We start from the raw sequence: 24,380 nt of genomic DNA on the forward strand, positions 1-24,380 counted from the left end.
ATAGCTTAGCTTTAACAATAAGGTGGATGACTGTACTCCTATCCCAGTTCAGAAATGTGAATTTCTGTGAATCATATTAGCCATTCATGGAAAATTCTTATACCTTTAAATTTATTGAAACTAGGTCATTTCACAATGATAAGAAGTAGAACATAAGAATAACTAAGACTCCAAGTGAAACTGATACTGTGAATTTTACTAAAATATTAAGAAAGGGCATAGGAGCAATATAATGTGTCCCATTAATATTATTCATATGAAACCACAAAGCATGATTGCCAAAGGTAGGCAACTTAATAATGCCTTTCAGGATCTTTGATCTCTTGCAGCAGCAGCAAATATGGACAATTATCAAGAGATATAATTAAACATTTCTGGAACGTGTCAAGTAGCTTACTCATATTAAGATAATACAGTAGGGAGACTGGAACATACCTAATTTTATTCTATAAAATTCTAATATAATAGAGAAAAGCACTCAAGATGTTGTTTCTGTGAATAGGACAAAGTTCAGTTATTTTTTATTGGACCAATTCTGAAAGGTCCTCTGCAACAGGGACATTGTTCTTCCACAAAGAATAGGTCTGGGCAGCTCAAATGCTTTCTGTCTTACAACAGATAATTTGTCTAGATACGAAATCATTAGATGGATCTGTGGAACTAAAGAAACTGTCATAATAATGACAAATCTAACAATCATTTATCCAATCTGACACTTGAAATGAAGTGACAAGTATTACAGATACATAAAAACACTTATGAAGTTAAAAAAGCCTCAACACAATCCAGAATCCACAGAAACCAAGGAAAAGAAAAAACAATAAGAACTTGATAGATGAACAGATTTCACTCTTTACAAAAAATAATCTAGCTGTTATTATACTAAAAACAACATAAAATGACATATTTGAGAAGATCTTTGTGAAGCCTTCCACTCATTCCCATGTCAACAATCAATACATTTTTTTTATTTTATTCAAGGACAATATCTCACATTTATCTATTGGACAAAGAAATATAAATCCAACACATCATGGGATTATGATAGCCATTTTTAACAGGTTTCCAGAGTTAGCCATGGAAATTTGTTACTACTAAAAAACAAAAATGTAGGACACCGAAGGCTAACAATTAATTACTATATGAGCTTCTGTGGATCTCAGTAACTTTATGGTATGCATTTCATGAAGTGGACTGTGATTTGGAAAAACTTTGTCATCGTCATCGTCATCATCAATTTGTCAGTTATTATGGCATAGAAGAGATTTTCACTGTTTTTCACTACTTTCCTTAAAATAAGATTTGGTTAATGTACTCATATCTTGTATGTTAAGTAAGACTGAGCATAGCCACTACTGGATTTGAGAGTCTATCTACATTACAATGAGTTCTTGGAAGGCAGTGTTAGATATGTATGTAAACAGCATATGTGAGTGAGAAAGGTATCAAATTCAAAAGGAAGCACTGGAGGCACAGAGCCAAAATTAGAACAGAAAAGAAGACTGGCAGAGGGCAATAAGACTTTCTTTAACTTTAATATCAAGTAACATTGGCAGTGGTTGGGCACTGGCAACAGAGCAAGAAACCAGTCTCCCAGTCTAACAAGATATTCTACAAACCATGGCCCAAGAGAAATGGTGTCTATAACAATTTGCCACAGCCAACCTGCTATGGGACAAGAGTTACACTAATATTAAAGAAATGGTGGAATAGAATCATTAAATGATGCAAAAGGAGGGACAAAATGAAATGTGAATGTGAAGTTAAAATAATGTTATTTATTTTAAATAATTAAATTGAATTGCTAAATTGACCTGCAGTGAGTTGTCCCATGTAGAGTTGCCCATGGCAAATTGGCCACAGTGAGTTGGCCCATTCTGAGAGAAATGTTGGATATTTACCTGAGTGTGTGCGGAGGTGACCGGTGAGTGCATCTCTTCTCCGGCAAGCATAGTTGCAGAAAGGGCATTTGAAGGGCTTCTCACCTGAATGCAGTTTGATGTGGCGCAAGAGGTTGCCCTTTTGGGTGAAGGAGGCACCGCACTGATTGCAATGGAATGGTCTCTCACCTAGAAGGAGGGATATCATAAGCATGTAATCAGAGAAGCTTGCCTGGCTCCTTGGTCTTGCTGAGGCTATTTTATATATGTAATTTTCCCTCTCATCCTTTTAGCACTAGCCTAGGTTCAGCAGCTCAGCATGGTCAGGCCTGATTAATTTTTGAATAAGAAACTACAGGATTAGGAATTTCAGGACTGTAGGTTAGATTAGAAAGTTGAAAAAGAAGTCTCAGAAAAGGGCAATGAAAAACATTTCTGTACTGCTGGCAAGAAAAAAAGTGTACCAAAGACTTTTCATCATTGTGTTAACCTATTCAACCTAAAAAAAAACATTATAAAGCTTGTATATTGGAATAACTCTATTACAAAATAGACAGTGAATTCCTTTTGGAGACAAAAACAGAGCCTCTCATCATATTGTCCCCATAAACCAAATCTGTTCTTTGATACAAACATTTGCAGAGCTTAGAACCTAGGAAGATTTACCTCAGAGCATTTTTTGGCAATACATTCAACTCAAGCATTTGTTGTTTGGACTATTTGGTGCTTATATTATTGCTGCTTCTGGTTCCACATCTGTAAAATACTTTGGAGCAATCAACTGAGACTCTTAAATCAGTAATCCATTTTTAAGACACTGTAATAATTTAATGAAATTGATATCATTTATACAACATTTGAAATAATGAGTGAAAATCCTATAAACTGGGGAAAATGCAGTTTTCTTTAATGTTAAAATAAGATTAAATTTTTTATTTTGTTGAGTATCAAAATTAATATTTTGCTCAGCGATCTCAACATTTGGAATCTATCAAGACATCAAGAACTGTAGACTTTCTAAACATGCAGAGTGAAAAAGCCTAGAATAAATCTCTGATTTTTAGCAAACATTTGTGTTTCCCAATGTTTGATTCCCTCAAGCCTTTTATTTTTGATAAGTGGCAAAGAAAAGGATTTGTAATGATTTGGTCAAATGTTTTAGAATTGTCAAAGACAACTTGGTTGTTATTGAATCTTGCTTCCCCATTGACCTTACCCATCAGATAGACGTAAAAGTGTTCACATGATAGTGGGAAACTGCAATTCTCACAAACACATGCCAGTTGCCAAGTATCTAAATTTTGATCATGTGATTATGGGGATGGTGCAACAGTCATAAGTCTAAAAGACAGTTGTAAGTCACTTTTTTCAGTGCTGTTTAACTTTGAAAGGTCACTAAACAGATGGTTATAAGTCAAGGACTACTGTAACTGACTTGAATACCGTATTTTTTGGTCTATGACATACTTTTGCGCCCCAAAAAAGTAGGTGGAAATGTCTGTGGGTCTTATAGAGTGAATGTTGGTGAAGCCCTGCCCACCCACTGGCCCCCACCCTTCGGCTCTGCCTCCCAGCAATTTGCCTCCTTGCAGCAAACAGCCTGATCAGCTTCAACACAGCCTGATTTAGCATGAGCAGCTGATTGGCGGTTGGATCAGCCTTCCGGAATACTGCCGATTAACTGTTCCAGGCTGCAGGGATTACCGCTGCCTATTGCCTCTGAATGGCACTGCTGGTGATGGTGATCCCCCGCCACCTGGAACGGGCCAAAAACAGGATGCACAGAGGCCGAAAATGGGGCACGTAGAGGTTGAAAATTGGATGTGCGGCGGCAGTGATGGGCGGTGGTTATTCCCGCAGCCTGGAACAGCTATTTGGTGGTATTCCGAGAGGCTGATCCAACTGCCAATCAGCTGCTTGTGCTAAATCAGGCTGTGCTGAAGCTGATCAGGCTGTTTGCTGTTTGCTGCAAGGAGGCAAATTGCTGGGAGGCAGAGGCAGATTTTTTTTCCCTCCCCAAAAGCTAGGTGGGTCTTATGGTCCAGAGCATTTTATAGTGCCAAAAATATACATTTCCTTTTTCCAAACTGTGGAAATTGATTTAATGTTGCTGATCCAAACATTGTTTTGGAAGTACTTTGGTTCAGTTTGACTTCAAACCTTTGGAACCTACCCTGCATGAACTGCCCACTCTAGGTTTTGCCACATTTCAATTAAGTTAAATTTAGGGATTTGACTTGACCATTTGAAAACAGGAAATTTCTTCTGTTTCAGCCATTCTATTATAGATTATTTTATATGATTAGACTGCTGTTGTACTGTATGACCCACATTGATTTGGACTCATGGGTGGGTATGCTGACAATCACCTATTAAATTTGCTAGTATAAGCCAACATCCATTGTTAAAGTATTGCTTGTGAGCCACCTGGCTTCTGAGGTTGCAAGATGATATTTCCACCACTATGCCTCATGGTTGGGATGTTCTTTTTGTGACAGTCCAACACTTTGTTTCCTCCAAACATAATGTTTCTCATTAATGTCAGAAAATTTCACTAATTCTTATCAATTAACAAAACATTAAGCCAGTGGCCTGCTGGATCATTAAGATGATCTGAGCAACAGTGTGCTTTCTGGGGAACAGTGTTGTTGTTTTTTTAATGGTAGATTTGTGAACACTGTCGACAGACATTGCAAGAGTGGCCTGAAGATCCTTTGCCATGACATTAGGAGTCTTTATAATCCCCAGGATTACAATACACCTTGATCTTGAGCTGTTTTTGTTGGGGCGACTGCTCTAAAGAATAACAACAAATGTGTTGTATTTTATTTATTTGTATATTAACTGCCTGACTGTAGATTCCTCGAGAGCAAAATCTTTGTCACTAGTGTTGTAGCCCTTACAAGATTCATGAGTACTGAAAATTCTTATGGTTCAAAAATATACTTTTGATGGTGGTAACAAAGTGTGTTCTTTGAAGGGAAGGGTCCTTCAACTCGTACCTGATCATTTTCTGATTGGAACATCTGACTCACCTGAACTCTATTAAGAGACCTGACTTACCTGGACTTCCCATACTTTCCCCAAAAATAATGAATATTGACTGAAGGTTTCCAATAAAGATATGGCACAGAACAGTGTTCTGGTTGCTTCTAAAATCCAATTCTTTTTATCTATTACTAGAACTTAAATGAAGCTCTGACTTCACTGTAGGTCATAATATTGTAGGATTATAGGTAATTCTAAAGGATTTCTATACTTGGGATAAATGTAAACCACAATAGTGATTTAAAATTAACTCAAAGGCCATATGAAATTATAATGAAGGATACAAACTGTTCATGACTTCTATTAACAGCTACCATTCAGAGGCAAAGAGTATGAACCAACAGATTTCCCAGTTCAAATCCTATTCTAATAATGAACTCATCAACAGGTCTTAGGTTTGTCAAAGGAAAGGGCCATAGTTCATAACTACAAGATTAGTTATTGAGTTGCTTCAGTCCCTGGCAACTCAATACAGAGGCACCTTAGAAGGCCTGAGTAGGACTAGCAGCGTCTCTGAGATTATTTAACGTTAAAGAACTATGCACAGGACAAGCATAAGCACCAGCCTTTACTGCTCACACTTCCTAGAAGTCTGCTCACCAGTGTGACTGCGTTTGTGCACCATCAGTACATTTGGGCCAATGCACACCATTCCACAGATATCACATTTCAGTTTGCCATTGGGTAGCCGTATGCCGCCAGGGGAATGCGGTTCCTGTCCTGACCCATCACAGTAACCAAGGGGCTCAGAGAGGGAATCCTCTACAATCACGCTGTCCTCTTTTTCAAGGAGCCGGTCATCATGGGACAGCAGCCGGCTAGATTCTTCATCACTGTACATTTCCACCTTGATAGAATTTGCTGTGGGGGTAAAAAAAGAACCCAAACATTTTTTTATTAAATGTATAGTATTAAATACTTGCAAATAGTAAGCATTTAAAAAACACCCTAAGGGATCTGGATGATGAAACCTTTGATAATGAGCAAAAATTAAAAATTACTAAAGGAACTTTGGCATTTAAGACTGGATTAAAAAACAATTTTAATATAATGTATACTATGGAGAAATAATGCTTTTTTCCCTTTTTTCATAATATTAGAACTTTTCAATTATGAAATTCAAGACCATGAATCTAAGAAAGGTTAAATTGCACTATTTACAACTAAATTAGGATTTGATATAAGAAAGGAGGAACAGTAGTTTCCTCTTCCAGTGGAGATCCTCTCTATGTATCTACATGTATCTAATGAAGGAGATATATGTAAAAAATCTGATGCCATAATAAAATTATTTATTTTTGGTGACATAAAGGCCCTTGCTGTTTAAGCTATTAAGGATATTACAGAAAGTCCTTGTTTAGTAACCACAATTAGGATCATCAACTCGATCACTAAATAAAACAGTTGCTAAGTAAAACCATGACTGTGCTTATGATCTTAGTCATCAAACGAAGTCCAAGGAATGTTTTCAAGAGATAAAATATATTACATATTTAAAAGCAGGAAAACCAAATAAGATAACAAACACTATCTCTTAATAAAGGATTCCGGAATTTGTTGCATATTTGATCAGCTGTTAAATGAATGTGAAGCATTTCACATGTATCATTTACATACAACTATTCTTTGCCTTTCATGAATTAAAGAAAGTGGACATGTAGCTACAATGCTGGAAAGTTCTCAGAACAGAAAAAGAAAGCTTTAGACACAAAGTCTATCAGCTAAGAAACATCCTCAGAGATCATTAAAGTTCTACACAATTTTTCCTACCAGCGAAATAGCAATGTGGCAGGACTCACTGTAACCAGGGAGGGGAAAGCTGCATTCTGAAACACTGAAGATAGATGCTTTTCTAATGGGGACAGATTGAAGGAATCTGGTACATTAGGTGGGACTTTGCACCTTAGGAATCAAAGGGCATTTCGGCTGGGGACTGCATCGCAGTACAGCTTCCCAAATTGCAGTATGAAAAATTCGGATTCCTTGTCTCTATGATATATAATTGTTCCATTTCACAGTTATTCCTTTGTAAATATTAAATATAATATTCACATCATCTTCTGATCCATGCATTCTCTTCTACACAGCATTCTGGGGCAGTGGAAGGTAGCAAAAACAAGGATCAGACTAGATGCAATGGGGAAGCTTGTTTAGGATTGTAAAAAGCCTTAAATTGTTAGATCAATGATCATACAGTTCAGAGCTGCCAATGATGAGATGCAGTAGCTCAATAGGGTTTCAGACAAGAACTTTTCCTCCACCTGTGTGAAAATGCAATCAGATATGTCTGACCTGTTCACTTAAAAATGGAAGTGAAGCTTCTTATAATAATAAAAAAGGATGCTGTATAAACCTCCCCTTACTGCCTTGCTGTGGCTCAAGGTCTTTTGAACAAGGTCTTGTATGAGGCTGAAAACAACTGCCTAGAACAATGTTACTTAGCACTATAAGAAGACAGAGGTTTAGTTATTTTTCTATTCAGATAGGAAATAGTTGACTTCATTCAGACATGTGAACGTACTGCTACAGCAGCTATGTCTAGTTTGATTCCAAAGATAGCATTTTTACTCTTATATGTTATTGGAAAACTCACAGGCACTGTAAGATAGCCTCTAAAATAAAGGTGGCTATTACCATCTAATTGTGATGTATTTTCCTAAAAGCTACTTGATTTGTGGCATTCCACAGAGCATTATAACAGTTAGGAATGTAGGTCACTGCCAGCACATCTTCCCCCCAGCTCCTGTTGTAGCTTATCATGTGAATTGAAGAAAAAAAAGGCGCAAGTGTATTGATGGCCATACACAGATAGTACTTATAGACAATGAGAGCAGCCTACTTATAGAATTTGTCTCTGTATGTACTCAAGACTATCTTGGCATTAATTAAAAGGCTGCACATGGGAACTATGCCTTTATGTCCAATAAACCTGAGTCTCTACATTTTTCACTCCTTTAAAATACTTCTAAAAGAATTGGACAAATATAGATTCTTTTATGTGGCATGATGAGAAGGAGTAAACAGTGACTCAGATCATGGCTCGTTAGTTTCCTGGAGAGCCATATCTACAATAAGCTGACCCACTGATCATGTTGATTGGGGATTATGGAAATTGCAGTTCAGCACATTTGAAGGAAGCTGGAGGAGAATCAATTGTGTTTTTTAGTGCCACACAGACCAATTTTGTGCTGAGGAAATACTGGGAATCAATAAGATTTAATATAATGGGATTTAATGGCTTTCCAAAGTGACAACCTTCTATCTATACAGAGACAGGCCAATGGTGAACACATCCATATCTAGTATTAATAGCAATAGGGAACTCAACAGACTTTATTGCTCCCCTGTTTGTATAAGGACATACTCAATAGCCTAAGAAATCTCTTTACAAATATGGCTTACAACTGGGTGGTACACAACTAAAATGTTGAGCAGAGCCAGTGGTGAAATTCATTTTTTTTTACTACTGGTTCTGTGGGCATGGCTTGATGGGCGTGACAGGGGAAGGATACTGCAAAATCTCCCACCCACTCCAAGGGAAGGATACTACAAAATCCCTATTCCCTCCCCACTCCTGGGGGAAGGATATTGCAAAATCTCCATTCCCACCCCACTCTGGGGCCAACCAGAGGTGGTATTTGCTGGTTCTCTGAACTAGTCAAACTTTCCGCTACCAGTTCTCCAGAACCTGTCAGAACCTGCTGAATTTCATCCCTTAGCAGGTGTGGTTATTTCCTTGGATAAAATAGGAATGTGCTAATAATATGCCATCCATTTCAGTTATTGAGGAGTTTTCCTTGGTTCCAGAAAATAAGATTGTTGGGAGACTTTGTTCTCTTTTTCTCTCCCTCTTCTCTTCCCCCCTCCCCCAATGTATATAGTATTTTTCGGAGCATAAGACACACTGGAGTATAAGACGCACCAAGATTTTGAAGAGGCAATTTTTTTAAAAAAGGTAGGTAGATAGAGGGATAGAAAGGGAGAGAAAGAGAGAGAAATACAGTAGGTAGGTAAGGAGAGAGTGAGAGAGTAGTTACATAGTAAGATAGATAAAGGGATAGAGAGAGAGAAATAGAGAGATAGAGAAATACAGTAAGTAGGTAGAGTGTGTGTGTGTGTGTGTGTAGGTAGGTAGATAGGTAGGGAGAGGGATAGAGAGAGAAATAGAGATAGAGAAATACAGTAGGTAGGGAGAGAGAGCGAGAGTAGGTAGGTTGATAGGTAGAGGGATATATATAGAGAAATATATAGAGAGAAATACAGTAGATAGATAGGGAGAGAGAGAGTAGGTAGGTAGGTACGTAGGTAGATGGGGAGAGAGAGAAATGCAGTAGATAGGTAGGGAGAGAGAGAGGGTAGGTAGGTAGATAGGTAGATAAAGGGGGAGAGAGAGAGAGAAATACAGTAGGTAGGTAGGGAGAGTAGGTAGATAGGTAGATGTTTCCAGGTGTATTTATCCATGTGCTGGAGAAGGAAATCGCTGACAATCTGCAGCACTTAAGACTTTGTTTCTGATGGCACAGCACTTGATCAATGTAATTCTCATCAATCAGTTAAAGAGCTTTCCGAAAAGGGGGGGGGGGGGTTGCACTCTGCAAACCTCCCATTTTGAAAAAACTGGGCCCATTTTTTGTGAAAATGGACCTGTTTTTTTTAAAAAGGCATGAATAGCCTTGGGGGGGGGGCTTCCACAGTGCTCCTGGGGGGGGGGCAAAAAACAAGCAAAACCGGCCTATTTTTTATCAAAAAAATTACATGCATAGCCTTATAGAGGTTTATAGAGTGCTCCTGAGGACAGGGTAGGGGGCAAAATTGAGCAAAAAATGGCCCATTGTTTGCTCATTTCTGCCCTCCCCAGCCCCAGGAGCTCTCTGAAAGCCTCCATAAGGCTATGCACGGTCATTTTGGTGAAGGGGGCGAGGCTTCGAGAGGCAAAAAATTCAGTGTACAAGATGCACCCAGATTTTCAGCCTCTTTTTTGAGGAAAAAAGGTGTGTCCTATACTCTGAAAAATACAGTGTGTGTGTGTGTGCACGCGCGCGCGTGTGTGTGTGTGTAATGATGCAGTTTAAATCCTTTGCAAGTCAAGGTTCAGCTTTTGCTTGCAGCAATGAGCCAATATATATCAGGCATCATATCGGCCTAGGATCTTCAGCTCTTCCGCTCTAAAAACTTCATCAACAGCAAAATAACAAGATGTTTGGGTGTCATAGGAAATCAATTAAACAAGTTTTCCATATTGAAAAAAATAGTTGGAAGCTGGCACTTGTATCAGAATAGGAAGGGGAGTGGGAAATAATGGACTTAACAGGAAAAAAGGCTTCATTGATCAAAAACAGCAGCCTGGAGATACAACCCAAGTTGACACTGCTGTGCACAATTGTGAAGTACAAGGCTGCTCACTAGGACAAGAACTGCTCAGATACACTATTGCTGGCTGAATCTGGATGTTTTTCCAGTCTCCTTGGATGCATTTTCCCCCTCCTGCATAACTTAGCTATTGTTCTTCAATCTTCCTTACAGAAGAATAGTAGTATGTGGTCAAGCTGGCAAAACAGGCTCTGCAATACGTCTGCTCCACTGGGACATGAGTTTGTTGGCTTATCCAGCAATGAATCAAGACAAATTAGATGCAACACCACCAGTCAGCTTCTCCCTGAGAAAGGAAAGGTATCCTCGGGGGCTTTGGCAAAACATAGGCAGAATTCCTTTTGTGTTTCACTGCACAAGTAATGGAATGATTAACTAAAACTACTAGCCTTCAAGGGCCTGAATGCATTACAAGAAATTCTGAACTGGCTCTAAATTGCTGGAAATGAATTATGTTGCAGTACTTCCAATTCAGTATTGGAAACTGTATAAATTCTTCAGCTTCAAAGTAAAAATGATAAAAACACCTAACACGAAGAATAATTATCAGACAGAATAATAGAAACAAACTAATTTAAGATTAATAATTTTCTATATATTTAATATACATTCTGTCTAAGAGACGCATCCGTATGCATGTGCAACTAAGGATTGGCCATTTTCACAAATGTCAGGTGCTATTTTAGCAGGAAAATATGTTTGCTAAAGGTATAAAGGCTAAATCCAATGCTTACTACATAAATCTAACTCTCAAAATCCAACTTTACCTCCTACCTTTACGAATTGCTGGTGGTTGACCATAAGAACAAAAATTGTGGAATGATTCAATTTTTCAGACCAATACGACATAAAACTACTATTTTTTTCTGCAGAAAAAACCAGAGAGCCCCACTCTGCGATTCCTCCAGTGCTTTTTTTTTTCTTAATGCAAAATAAATGCCAGCATATTTTTAAATTGATGGCCATTATCTAGGCCTTTTCAAATAACATTAAAAGGAAAACAATTATTGCTTTAGATAAACAAAAGTCTCTGCTCTGACCATAATCAGGTGACACATTTCAAGAATATCCTACTGGAATCAGAAAATTGTGTACTCACCACTAAGGGACCTGCTTGGGGAGGAGTGTTGGCTGTTTGGTGTGCTCACTGTGGGCCCCACAATTGTGGAGATAAACTCCTTTTCCAAAGAGGAATCTCCACTACCTTTAGCAAGAAAAAAAGAAAGGAGCAGAGGTCAATATGGAAAATTTGTTGCAAGGATATCCTCAGAAATAAATATATTTCCTCCATGACCAAGATAGTAGAGGAAAAAATGCCTTTCCTTATGTAACTGAAGAGGATATAGCCTTTGCAACCTGCAACAGAAAAATTACCTACTGTTGCTCCTAATGAATAATATAGGAAGCAAAATCCAAGCTTATCAGAATCAAAACAACACATATTGTATTGCCATACAATTTAATTTGCATAATTAGAGGATCATCACTCATTGCTGATCTGCAACTGTTTAGGAGATAGCAGGTATTTGTAAAGCCACATAAATTATGTGAAGATTATAATGCTCATGTTTATTAGACTGAGAATTCACAAACATGTTCGGAATCCTCAGAGCTGTTGAATGTGCATTGTTAAAATAACATGGTTCTTCTAGAGTACCTGAATGCTTGTAATCTATATATGCAGCAGCAGTTGGGATTCCTTTAAAAATCTATATATCACACCAATAATTAGAGAGCCGTCAGTTTCCATATGAACTTTCAAATATAGAAATGAGGCTTTGTGCATTCATGTTCATACAATTATATATTGCTAGGACCTCAGAATGTTCAAAACATTTGGCTTTTTAGAGAACCTAATCTATAATGCCAGGTTAGTTTATCTGAAGGTGCATCTACATCAAATCTCTTTATTTATTTTTAGTGCGTGGATTTATTTCTTCTCATTGGCACACTGGTTAGAACGCAGTACTGCAGGCTACTTCTGCTGATTGCTGGCTGCCTGCAATTTGGCAGTTCGAATCTCACCAGGCTCAAGGCTGACTCAGCCTTCCATCCTTCCCAGGTTGGTAAAATGAGAACCCAGGTTGTTGGGGGCAATATGCTGACTGACTCTGTAAACCACTTAGAGAGGGCTGTAAAGCTCTATGAAACGGCATATAAGTCTAAGTGCTATTGCTATTGCTATTCTCATGTCAATATTCTGCTCATTTGGAAATCTGGAAAAATGACTGTACATGTATCAACAGTTAAAAATTGTGCATCATAATGAATTAGAAGCGTGATTCATTTCTTTATTAGAATACTTCTGACTTGCTGTCATTTTTCTTGTTTAACTGAATACCCTAAAAAGAAAAATTCTCAGTAGAGATATTGTATTTACTTAATGAACTTTTAGTTTATTCCCAATTACACATCTTCATTATATTATGTAAAAGTGCTTGTATTTAAAAAGAAAGAAAACTTACAATGAACACACCCTCTTAATACTTGCCTAGCTGTGCCTGCTTGTAATTTACTGCCAGTATAATATCATTCTGTAATTGTCACAAAATTTTTATATAGATCATACTCATGAGAATGTATACAGTTATGCTGTAATTGTTTTAGGTATCCTCTTTCTATAAACCTACTTCTGAGTGTTGATATTTTGAAAAGTCCAATGCAAGTAGTCCTCGACTTACTGAGACCAGAATTTCTTTTTGTTAGGCAAGGCAGTTGTTAAAAAGTCACTCCCATTTTACGACCTTTTTGTCATGACTAAGTGAATAACTGCAGTTGTTAAGTGAATCATATGGTCATTAAACAAATTTGGCTTCACCTACTGACTTTGCTTATTGGTAACTGGTTGGGAAGATTGCAAATGGTGATCATATGACTCTGGGATGCTGCAATTGTTGTAAATACATGCTGGTTGCAAGGTGTTCAAAATTTGATCACATGACTGTGAAGATGCTGCAGTGATTGTAAGTGTGAGGATGGGCAATAAGATAATTTTCAGTGCCACTGTAATTTTGAATGGTCACTAAATGAATGGCTGTAAGTCAAGGATTACCTTGACCTTATCATTCCTTTTAAAAAATCTCCATTTTTTAAACGGAGTTATCCTAATGTAGTACTATAAAAGTTATCCTAATGTACTAGTTAGGTAAAGGTTCCACTCGCACATATGTACTAATCACTCCTGACTCTAGGAGACGGTGCTCATCTCTGTTACAAAGCCGAAGAGCCAGTGCTGTCCAAAGACGTCTCCGTGGTCATGTGGCTGGCATGACTAAACACCAAAGGTGCACGGAACGCTGTTACCTTCCCACCAAAGGTGGTTCCAATTTTTCCACTTGCATTTTTACATGCTTTCGAACTGCTAAGTTGGCAGAAGCTGGGGCAAGTAACGGGAGCTCACTCCGTTATGCGGTGCTAGGGATTCAAACCGCCGAACTGCCAACCTTTCTGATCAACAAGCTCAGCGTCTTAGCCACTGAGCTTAAATGTACTATTTAAAATGCCTTAAATATGTTTATTCTTCCACTGCATTCATATTTTGCTGCAGGTGGGTGCTTATCTGTCTCAATATGTATTTATAAATGCTTACAAACCATGAGACTTTTTCTTTTTCAGTTTTTGTGAGATGGTATACAACTGTTACCAATTTAGGTCTCTATAATAACATTTCAGTTTAGGAATGATTTTCAGGATACTTAGACATGCATTATTAATTGCCTCTGTAAATTTCAGGCATTGCTATAACTGTACTTCTCAATGAAACCAGTTAAAAAGTTTTTGAAGAACAGAGATTCATTAGAAAATCTTATTGATCCCAGAACAAAGGAGACACATTAAAATTACTCTTTATCCAACCTGCTCCTACATTCATTTATAAGCCAGCCCAAATTTGGCCAAGTTTTCAGCACTCATGGAATTTCAGAGCTTATCAGTCTCTTGCAGCACTAAGTTTTAGCTGCCAAAAATCTCTAATCTAAAAGATTTGGCATGATTCCAGTAATGGAGTTCACTCAGCAAGAGTGTTCTGGACATTTCAGAAACCAGTACCATATACTATGTCACCTTGAACTTTCAAAGCATTTTGCAGGGTAAAATTATTCCTGACCTTATTTTCCCTTAACTACATGTGATTAAGAATGTATAAATGACAACCTCTCTGGGAAGCCAACAATATATTGGAAGAGGAATGGGGTGACACAGGCTGATATTATTAAATTTAAATGACTAAAATGCAATACGATGCTTAAATTGTCTCTTATAAAGCAAAGTTGCAGAAATTAGATATGACTAATTTAAAGGCAATTTGAAAAGGGGCACAATTTAAAATGGTGTGACTTAGAAATTATTGTGGTTTGTTTAAACCAGAGTTTCTAGACTATGTCTTAATGCAATTCTAATTTAGGCAGCAATTTTATATTTAATTATTACTAAATCTAGTTTACTAACAATTAGGATCACATTATGATTTAAGTTACAATAATCAGAAAATTGACATCTAGGAAAAACTAGAGTCATTGCATCAGAATTGATAAGCAAGGAAGGAGAAATCAAGATGATTACAACAGAAAAATGCTTCTTGCATAAGATGTGAGAAAGCAAAGCAGACATCATTTAGCCAAAACTATAAATGTAGACTGCGGTGTAAAAATCTACACTTCATTCTTATTAAAATGACTAAACTGTGTCATAATTAGATTTCAAAACTGCAGATTAGGCATTAAATAAATGCTCTTCTAACTCAAACAACTATATCTAAAGAACTAATATACTAGCATAACTACATTAGTGTAACTCTTTTGACTTCTAATGCTGTGTGCACTATAATGTTTATTGATGACAAAATATTTAGTCTGCCTGAAATGCTCTAGCAAAGGCTTGGATCATACCTCACATGAAGCCAAAATGTACTTTACCAGCATGCTAGTATGAACTCTGACATTGTTTATTATTTTGCCCTCTTGTATTTAGTTATCTCTTAAAACTGGATTTTGCTTCTGGTTGGGGTGCTGAAGGCAGCACAAACAGCTCCCTCTTTCCGTTTTTTCTACAACTACCATATGAGGGAGGTTAGGTTGAGACAGACCCAAAGTCACCCAGTGTACATTATTTTGTATAGTATGTGAACTCAGTTCGTAGTTAAACAAGAGACAGACTATTGCAACTGCAAATCTAGCTTCCATACAAGGGCCTTGATTAATCTTTTTTAAAATTCACAGTAGAGTGAGAAAATATTACTTCATTACCAGCAGGTACCTTAATACCAAATGTATCACTTATCTATTAATAATATGCTTTCTTTAAACCTTACATTAATTCTGGTGGCTTCTAAACATACTACTGAGGATGATAATATAAATGTATATATAGATAACAATGTGGACAAGCTCCCTGCGGGTGCTTGCTAAGCATCTGGGACAGCATAATCCATCAAGATAACCCAGAAATTGCACTCCAAAGACGACCAAATTCCTCAACAACTTTTGCACATTCCAGTACCCCTTAAGTGTGCCCATTTCCTGGAAACCATTGAATATTTTGAACACTAGCTCAAATCTGGAGTGGTGAAACCTTTAAACAGAGAAACAGGTAATTACTTCTTCATCTGCATTCTTAACACTCACATTATTTAACATGGTCCAGGATTTTCTGGAAACATATAGTATTAGTTAGGTGAATCCAGGATTCATATTAGTACAACTAAGTATTTATGAATTTTTAAACATTTTGTCTCCTCCCTAGAATTCAGACTTTCGTACTCAGATGATAATCTCTCAATCATTGTCTAAACACCTTGATTCCTCAAAGGATTAAACAGAAAGGTGAGGGACATTTCCACCTATGTGTGCCCAGAAATAGTGGCATATTCCTAATAATGTTTTGAATCAGAAGTTAGTGATAATATTATGCAAAATAGCCAACATAAACTATCCGGAATTTGAACTAAGAATTGTTCTCCCTAATCCCATCAAGTTACTTGAACCAAGGTATTTTCTGCCTCATGCCATAACATTCACTGTGAATTATGGTCCGAACTCTCCACAGGGATGGGAGGGGAGGGAAAGGGAGGAGATAAAAATGGGAATCTTTAACTGAGGCTTAGCAGTTCCTTTGATAAACAGAAACTGGCTGTATCTTGCTCTTTTTGTTGTTCCTTGTTCATCCATATCCAAAAGCCCGCAGATGCATTTCCAAGCTGTCACTGTTCTCGTTGCACAGACATCAGGAATTCTACAGATCAATTTCTCTCTGCTTAAAGTGATTGGCTTCCTCCACTGTTTTGCATGGCATCAAAAACACCCTCTACCAACACTCCCCATGGCGCCAAGTGTAAATAAAAACAGAAGCAGCATGGAGTTATTCCAGACAGACACCCTCCCCGTTTAACTTACATTATTCTAGCTTGCTGAAGATACCCTGGAGTGTTATCACAGCCAACTCCTTGGAAACAGCAGTGGAATACAGGCTGTGAGTGTGTGTGGCTGCATCTCGGCAGTAGGGTGAACTCAGCCACTCACCTTCCAGGAAGAAGAGATTCCTGGAAGTGAGAGAAACGGCCGTCATTTTACAGTCAAGCAGCACTGTGAAAGCAGGAATCTATACGGCTGCAATCTCTGTCCCCTTGGGCTGAGACTAAGGTTCCTTCCCGCAGCGTTTTATGTCCTGTCTCCTAAATCAGCTTCTGGGTAGCATTCCTTAGGGTTTTTTTTAAAAAAAATCTTGACCAGACTAACTGAGGGTAACCACAACAACCCCCCCCCCCAAAAAATCAGTTATCTGCTTGCCATCACTGTCATGAATGAGGTAAAGGAAAGATTGTGTCACTTTTAAAAGCTAAGAGTTTTAGCACACTATAAACTGAAATAAGGTCTCTCAGTGTTTCACTTGAGGAAAAATCTATTGGTAGTTCTTCAGACGTAATCCAGTAAGGCTTAAACACATCCCTGTGTTTTGGTCTCATTATCATGACAAAGCAGTAGCCAGACTAGCAGTGCATGATGAGAATGAACGGATAAATAAATACATAGAACATTCCCTGTTATAAATTGAAAGGGGAAATATCAAATAGGTGGAGTAAAAAAATTAAGAAAATTCTATTATTTTTGTCAGAAGTACTTATGGAGATAAGTTACTCTTCCGCCTTTAAAAAGAACCTTGAAAATAGTCCTAAATTTACTGGATGTGTCTTAAGAAAAATCCATTATGCTACTGAAATCTACACAAAAAAGATGTGTTTCCTTTTGCAACCTCTACTGAGAATTTATCAATTTTCTGAAAATAAAGTTTTTGGGTTTTTTAAAATTGGAAATATACATTACATTTTATCCCAATCTTTTTAAAAAGACCAATTCCGCCCCCCCAAAAAATGATGACATGCGAGTGTTATGCAAATGTAATCAGTTTACATATTAAAAATAATTTAAAAGAAATATTTTAATTTTTTCAGTTATGTAAAAATGCACCAGCCATTATTTTCTTTGAAGGAATTTGTTCTTCTTGTGTATGAGAGAAGAGACATTTAACTCTTGTGAGATGATAACTGCTACCTTTATTTTTAATCTATGTTTTATTAGGAATAACATTAAAGATCTTTTGCCCAATTAATAAGGGATACTTTTTAAAATGGATCAGAGCAAGCAGTTAGAGTAGCTGATTTTAATCAATTTAAAATTCACCTTTAATTATTTCAGAACAAGCCTTTACTTCCTAAATTCTTATTAGCAGTAGTGAGGAGAATTTGAAACAGAAAAAGTAATTTTAAATAATCCTCTAACTTTTCTAGACCCGTTGTAGAACTGGCTGAATTTTCTATCCTTTCCAGTCTTTATTATTCCCATTGGAAGCTTAGAAGACCCATGGAGGAGGTTTGGTGTTGGCTCATATGAAAAGCTACATGGGAAAGAAGGAACGGAAATCCTTATGGTACAAGTGGAAGTCTGCTCTAATATTTAATACAGGATTTATTAACATTTAATTTAAATGTTCTTTGAATAGAAGGGGAAGACACACCAGAAATTTTTGTCCTGGAAATATTTTTCTTTAATGAGTCACCCACAATACTTGTCGTGGGAAGAATGTGAAAGAGGAGGGTTATACAATTTGCAATTTATAAACTTTTAAAAGGAAAATGGAAGGCCCAGAAAAGAGACAAACAGATAGGAGAAAAGATATGCTGCTTCCAATGCTAAGAACCAGGATGATGTTGCAAATTTTAGTGGTGACAGGACAGATGCCATGATTTGAATGATCTTTAAAATATTCCTAGCATTTGTAAAAGTATTGCTTTTAAAATAGAGAAAAATAAAAAACAAAGGAACAAAACACAAACGTACATACATAATAAAATATAACGTGCTTAAAATAACTGAAAAAATATGACAAAAAATAAACAATTGAAATATAGTATATGTCAATACAACAGCAAATAGTTGCTATTCTATAATTATCTAACACAAACATTATGCAAATACATTATACTGCCATCAAATCTTGATCTTGTTTTTAGGGGAGGCAGACTTATTTTATATACATTTCCATAGCAGTGGGAGGGTTTTTTTTTAACTCCTGTTGAGATAGTATTCAACATTTTTTCTTGCCAGTGGAAATGCCTGGTTGAAAGTTTTTTCCATATTTTGCAAAAGTGCAGTTGAAAGGCCACAAACATTTACATCTTGGAATGGGAATGATACGTCAAATAATTTCCTCCTTTGTTTTTCCCTTCTCACATATTATAGCTTTCTTTACTGATCCCACATGACAGAGTAGTGTAACAAAAATAATACAGGAAGAAAACAATGGAAAAGGGGCCCCAAATAATTTGTAACATACTGGACTGCACATGTGTAATTGAGTTTAACCAAATTATAAGCCAAATAGGCAGACATCACTTCTTTACTAACTCATTAATATCAGTGTGTGCACAAGCCTTTAGCAACAGCAAATAGTAGTTCTTAAAGAATTCAATATTATATAAACACATTTGTTTACTAATTCCTATCTAGCAAACAAGCATTTATCACATTAAACCAGTAGGAATTAAAATATTTCCAGTTTCTTACAACAATCAATGAGTAAAAGCTTGGATAGCCTACATACAGCCTTTTAGAACTTTGTCCCCATGATCTATCTCCAGCAGATCTACCAAAATCTATTTTGCTGGAGAATATTATAAATCTAGCCTGCAGTAACTTAGATGGTTAGTCCACATTTTCAAATGAGTATTTCCAAATGCTGAGTACAGGCAATTGCCGGGTTAAGAATGCTCGACCCTAAGTATGAACAGGGCTCCTGTTACAAAATGACGGATGGCTGACATATTACAGTGCCTAAAATGGCTGACTGGCAACATGATCTAACTCAAAATGGCAAATGGTGTTTTCCTGCCATGAACCAGCGAACTTCTGAAGTTGCGCAATGCTTCCATGAGGGTCACAAAGTAGTAAATGCATTTTAAATACGGTATTCAGTCCATTTTCAATGGTTCATTAAACTGTGCAGCTTCAGTGGTCTGTAGGCTCAAGAAAGCACATCATCCGCCATTTTGAGACAGATTACTTTGCCCTCAGGATGGTGAGAGATTGAATTCCAGCCACTACTTCTTGAATTGGGTTTTCTTTGAGGAAAGTCTGTCTCCTCCATAATTCAGTTTTAAGGTATCTAAATATACTACTAAAACAACTAACACTCTACTATCTCTGTCTTTATAAACTTCAATAGGGCAAAACTGGAAGCTATAGGGCATTGATGGTGATTCTATAACATACATGTCAAAGGTGACAAACCACAAGCTTTTCAGTGATGCTCCAGTGTCCGGCCTTCACCAACACCCAACAGCAAATATTCTCAAAAGCACACCCCATCCTTTTGAGATTTTCGGATGCTTACAAAGGCTGCAGGAGAATGGAGTGTGTTCTCCATGGCCTCCAAAGCCTCAAAATATCATTCACCCAGTTTTTCGAAGGCCATAGAGGCTATGGAAGTGCATTCTCTGAAGCTACTTCAAGAACAAAGACCTCAGGTAGGTTGCAGAGGCCTCCCAAAAGAAAGAGAATACCACCTGAAGCTTTGCAGTGTGCGGCAGATCCAGTGTGAGGCGGCCTTTTTGAGCGACAGTGATGACTCTAAGGCTGAAGACGAGGCCTGGGCCTCGACTTTAGGCCCAGACTTTCAAGTGCCGCTGTTCAGGTTGGCCTAGACTTGGGGGGGGGGGACATAAAAATTTGTTCCGTCTTTTGTTTGGAGGGGGGGATTATGACACATCAGTAGAGGCAAGTTAGGCATTTTCCAAATTTTTGACAAGCTGAGCCCTAAATGTTCATCATTACTGGTCTAGTAATGGGTGATCCCACTTTCTGTTTGTGAGGGAGAGGCCCTTGGGCCATGCCAGTGTGGGGAGTGTGGTGCAGATTTCCTCACAGTTCACAGCTATCTTTATGCACCCTCCACTCAGTAGGTGTCAAGTAATTCCATGGGTCATCCAAGGAAGAGATGGAGGAGTGATTTTCAAGCTCTGTCAGCTTTCCACAATAACCTCAATGGGGAAAGTGGCAGTTGCCCTCACTGTTTTTTTTTTGCCTGGTCATTTTGTTTTTCTATTTAGATAATAACTATCTCTGAAAGAATGATGCAAATGTCAGTGGTTGTCTCATAAAATGAAAAAGCTGTAAGTTTTAAATTTTAGGGGAAAAAATTCTTGTTCATCTCTGATATGCAGAAGAACAGGTGCAGTAGCCTGTTCCAATTTCAGTATTAATTTGAGTTAAAAACAGGGTTAGGGAACAGAATCTTACCTGGGGAGTGCCTGTAGTCAGTATTTCATAAAACAGCCACACCTAATTGTTCACTTCTGCTCACAATTAGCCTACTAATTACCATGATTTGTGATCTACAGATTACTAATTTCTCATCATACTAACTTCATATTTTTAGACAGGTAACTAGGTAAGTAATTTACTGCATCTTTAACCACAAAACACACACTTCATTTGGCAGCAATTCATTAAGGTAGCTCTCAAATATTCAGCTCTAAGGCACTACCACACATCTTCCAAAAGATTGCATATTCACAGCAGTACAGTAGTTCCTACTATAATTGGACTCATTCTTATTTTATATCAACAACTTTCACTGTAGACTATATGACATCAATTTAATTCTTTATGCTATTAGAAATTATTAATCCCCCAGTAACTTCAGCAGTAGACTTTATCTATAAAAACGTTTTCTACTTTGTGAATTTTTCTTCAATAAATTAGTGGGTTTGATTTTAAATTAATGTAATTTTTATATTAGACACTTTACTAGTAATCAAAATCCTTGCTAACAGCACACATCTCTTACATCATGTTTTTTTTTTAAAAACAGCTAACTCATTTTTCCAAAGGTTCTATTTGACCTATATTCCATATGTTATTTAAATCAACATTTTTTCTGCAAGTAATTCTGATTCTTTTATTCATAATTACTCTTCTATTATGCTTTTCTATCCAATCAAAATATATATGCTTTTTCCAAAGTCAATCTGTCCACACTTTAACAACCAAAGTATATTTTTTTCATTATATCAATGAGTTTATTATATTCATTTGTGTTCCTGGCACTATAACTGCTATATGAAGGGAAAGACTTTGGTCTATCTTATTCATCAGCTTGGCCAAGAAGTACTCTTATTATCTTCTCTACATTTAGCTAGTTTGGTACAGTGGCTAAGGTGCCAAGCTGGAAATCAGGGTGTCATGAATTCTAGTCCTCACTCAGGCATGAAAGGTATCTGGGAGACTTTGGGCCAGTCACTTTTTCTAAACACAACTCACATCTCAGGACTGTGATTTGGAATGGGATAATAAACAGCCAAGCTGATACTTTTACGCCAATGTGCACTTTGGAAGTTTCAGAACCTATCAAGGTATTACTGTAATTATAAAAAGGATTTCAGAGCCATTTACTCTATCAGGTCAAATACAGTTACATATTTAAAATTAAAATACACACAGAAGTAAAGTATTAGAATATTTTTATAACTTTAAAATTAGTATATTTATTTGCTCCACCTGTCTCAACTTTTATAATAATACTAACAAGTTTATTTCCACCCCTTTCCATCAGTAAAAAAAAGTTACTTCCAGTCCTCCATCTGTAAAATAAACAATTACATGCATAGCAGAAGTCAAATTAAATTGAATTCCCTTAACCCTTTATCTCCCAAGAACTGCAATTAATTTAAAAAGAGTTTACATTTAAATATAATACAAAGGAAGGGGGCAACCCTTCTAAAAGTTTTAAAATAGTGGGCTGTTATTAGCTCAAGAGGAGCCAAAGGGAATACCAGCTAGGAATGTTGTCTTTCTCCATTAATCAGCCACTTCATAAACTGCCTAGGACCTGCTAAGGGATAGGATAAAAAAGTATCTCAGGAGATTTAATAAGACAGATGGTTTAAAAAGAAGAGCGAATGGGTGTCCACACGCACGCACGTGTACACACATGCACACACGCATCCCATATTAACCCCAGAATAACAAAAAATGCAGCCAATGAACAAACTAACAACACATTCACAGAAAAATATTGTATTCCTGGAGAATAGACTGTGTTCAGAGAAAACTGTTTGCATCTGTCAGGTAATTCTGGTGGACAAAGGTTTAATTTAAATTTTAGTGAATTGATTGTTCTCAGCTAATAAACACAGAGAAACCTATCATTTCTAGAACAGGAGATTGTCAGACAAACAACTAATTTAATTGCTTTCAATTAGTGGCCCAAGTTGCAAGTCTGCTATATTTCATAGCAAAAATGTACGCCAAATTTGACAGTGGGTTGAGGACAAACTCCAGTATTTTTCCACATCTGCTCTTCCGAACACAATCACTGTGCAGTAGCCTAGTAAGACCACTTCACCAATCCCTTGCCCCTCCAATTTTGGCACACTGCTTCAAATCAGAGCCAAGAAAAAGATGAGGCCTGAATGGAATCTTCTGAGTCAGATTGTGCCTTGGGGCACTGACCATAGTTTAACATGGGCATAGGAAGGAAAGGAAACAAACAGAAGAAAATATCTATAGCTCAGAATAAACTAAGGAATTAATTGATACTAAGTTTGGTTGTTTCCTTGCAGACATGTTGTTACCCAACTAGGATTGCTACCTGTTTGTTTACAATAGCTAGCCCTGCCAATTTTGGCAAAATACGAAGCTCTAATCAAGGAACTATCAAGGAGAAAATGATACCTCCACCAAATCTGGCAGGGTAAGGTACTATATATAAACAAGCAGCAAACTCCACACTCACCCTGATGATGTGATCTAGTTGGGCAACAAAACATCTGCAAGCAAATGACCAAGCCCAGAGAGCACCAAAACCACCACAAGGAAGGCAATTTTCTAAGCTAGAGATTGTTACTATTTTTGTTCAATTGACTCCTTTAGTCTGATGAAACCTAAAGTCCCTTCCCCATAAGAATGCATTTAAATACATAAAATAAAACGTATAAATATAAACTGATACAAAGGAAACCAATTATGCTCAAATATGATTAAAATATTTTACAGAACAAATAAGCGTGTAATAAGAGTAATATATGTACAGTACTTTTATATTAATTCATTAAATCAAATACAAGATAAGCTAAATTTTAAGTTAAAAAAAAATAAAGTTGTAATACTTTTCCCATCCAAGTTTATAGACCCCAAAAGTCTATTCACATAACCAGGTTGATCCTTGCTCTAGGATATTTGTGCTATTGAACTGAACCAACTTATAGTACCTGGTCTCCGTTATCAGTCATTTATTGGAGCAAGCACCACAAACTAAGGACAAAAAGGGTGGAGAAAAAAAAATATTCTCCCATATTTAGATTCCCAGATCTTCAAGAGAGCAACAAATGGAGGAATTAATTCCCACCTTATGTTGGGAAAGAAGTCATGAGGATCCTCAACCTTCAGTCATTTTGAATATTCTTGAATAAAAGAGCCGGAAGTAGAAGTTTAGTCTGATAAAAAGCTAGAAGTCCTGCAATGTATTTTTTAATAAAAAACAGAAATCAAGACAAAAGATCACATTAAAAATATCAATTTCAACCAGAAAAAT

At 37.0% G+C, this 24,380-nt stretch overlaps 1 protein-coding gene across 4 annotated transcripts in view; it reads right to left on the bottom strand.

The window, feature by feature from the left end:
• The window catches only part of IKZF4 (IKAROS family zinc finger 4), a 66,041-nt gene that overhangs the window by 12,753 nt on the left and 28,908 nt on the right, over positions 1–24,380 (bottom strand). Inside the window, exons 3-7 of one of the 4 annotated variants that reach the window (XM_014070356.2) lie at positions 24,195–24,302; positions 16,688–16,833; positions 11,398–11,502; positions 5,529–5,789; positions 1,902–2,069 (exon numbers count right to left, since the gene is read on the bottom strand). In XM_014070356.2, coding sequence (XP_013925831.1) covers positions 1,902–2,069; positions 5,529–5,769 — 409 coding nt within the window. In that variant the 5' untranslated portion in view covers positions 5,770–5,789; positions 11,398–11,502; positions 16,688–16,833; positions 24,195–24,302. The remainder of the gene's footprint in view (positions 1–1,901; positions 2,070–5,528; positions 5,790–11,397; positions 11,503–16,687; positions 16,834–24,194; positions 24,303–24,380) is intronic. The other 3 variants (XM_014070357.2, XM_014070358.2, XM_014070354.2) reach the window with 3 other exon arrangements.

This window comes from Thamnophis sirtalis, unplaced genomic scaffold, assembly GCF_051295495.1.
Source record: "Thamnophis sirtalis isolate CommonGarterSnake01/CBP01778 unplaced genomic scaffold, rThaSir2_p1.2 scaffold_3, whole genome shotgun sequence".
In the NCBI taxonomy this organism is placed as follows: domain Eukaryota; kingdom Metazoa; phylum Chordata; class Lepidosauria; order Squamata; family Natricidae; genus Thamnophis; species Thamnophis sirtalis.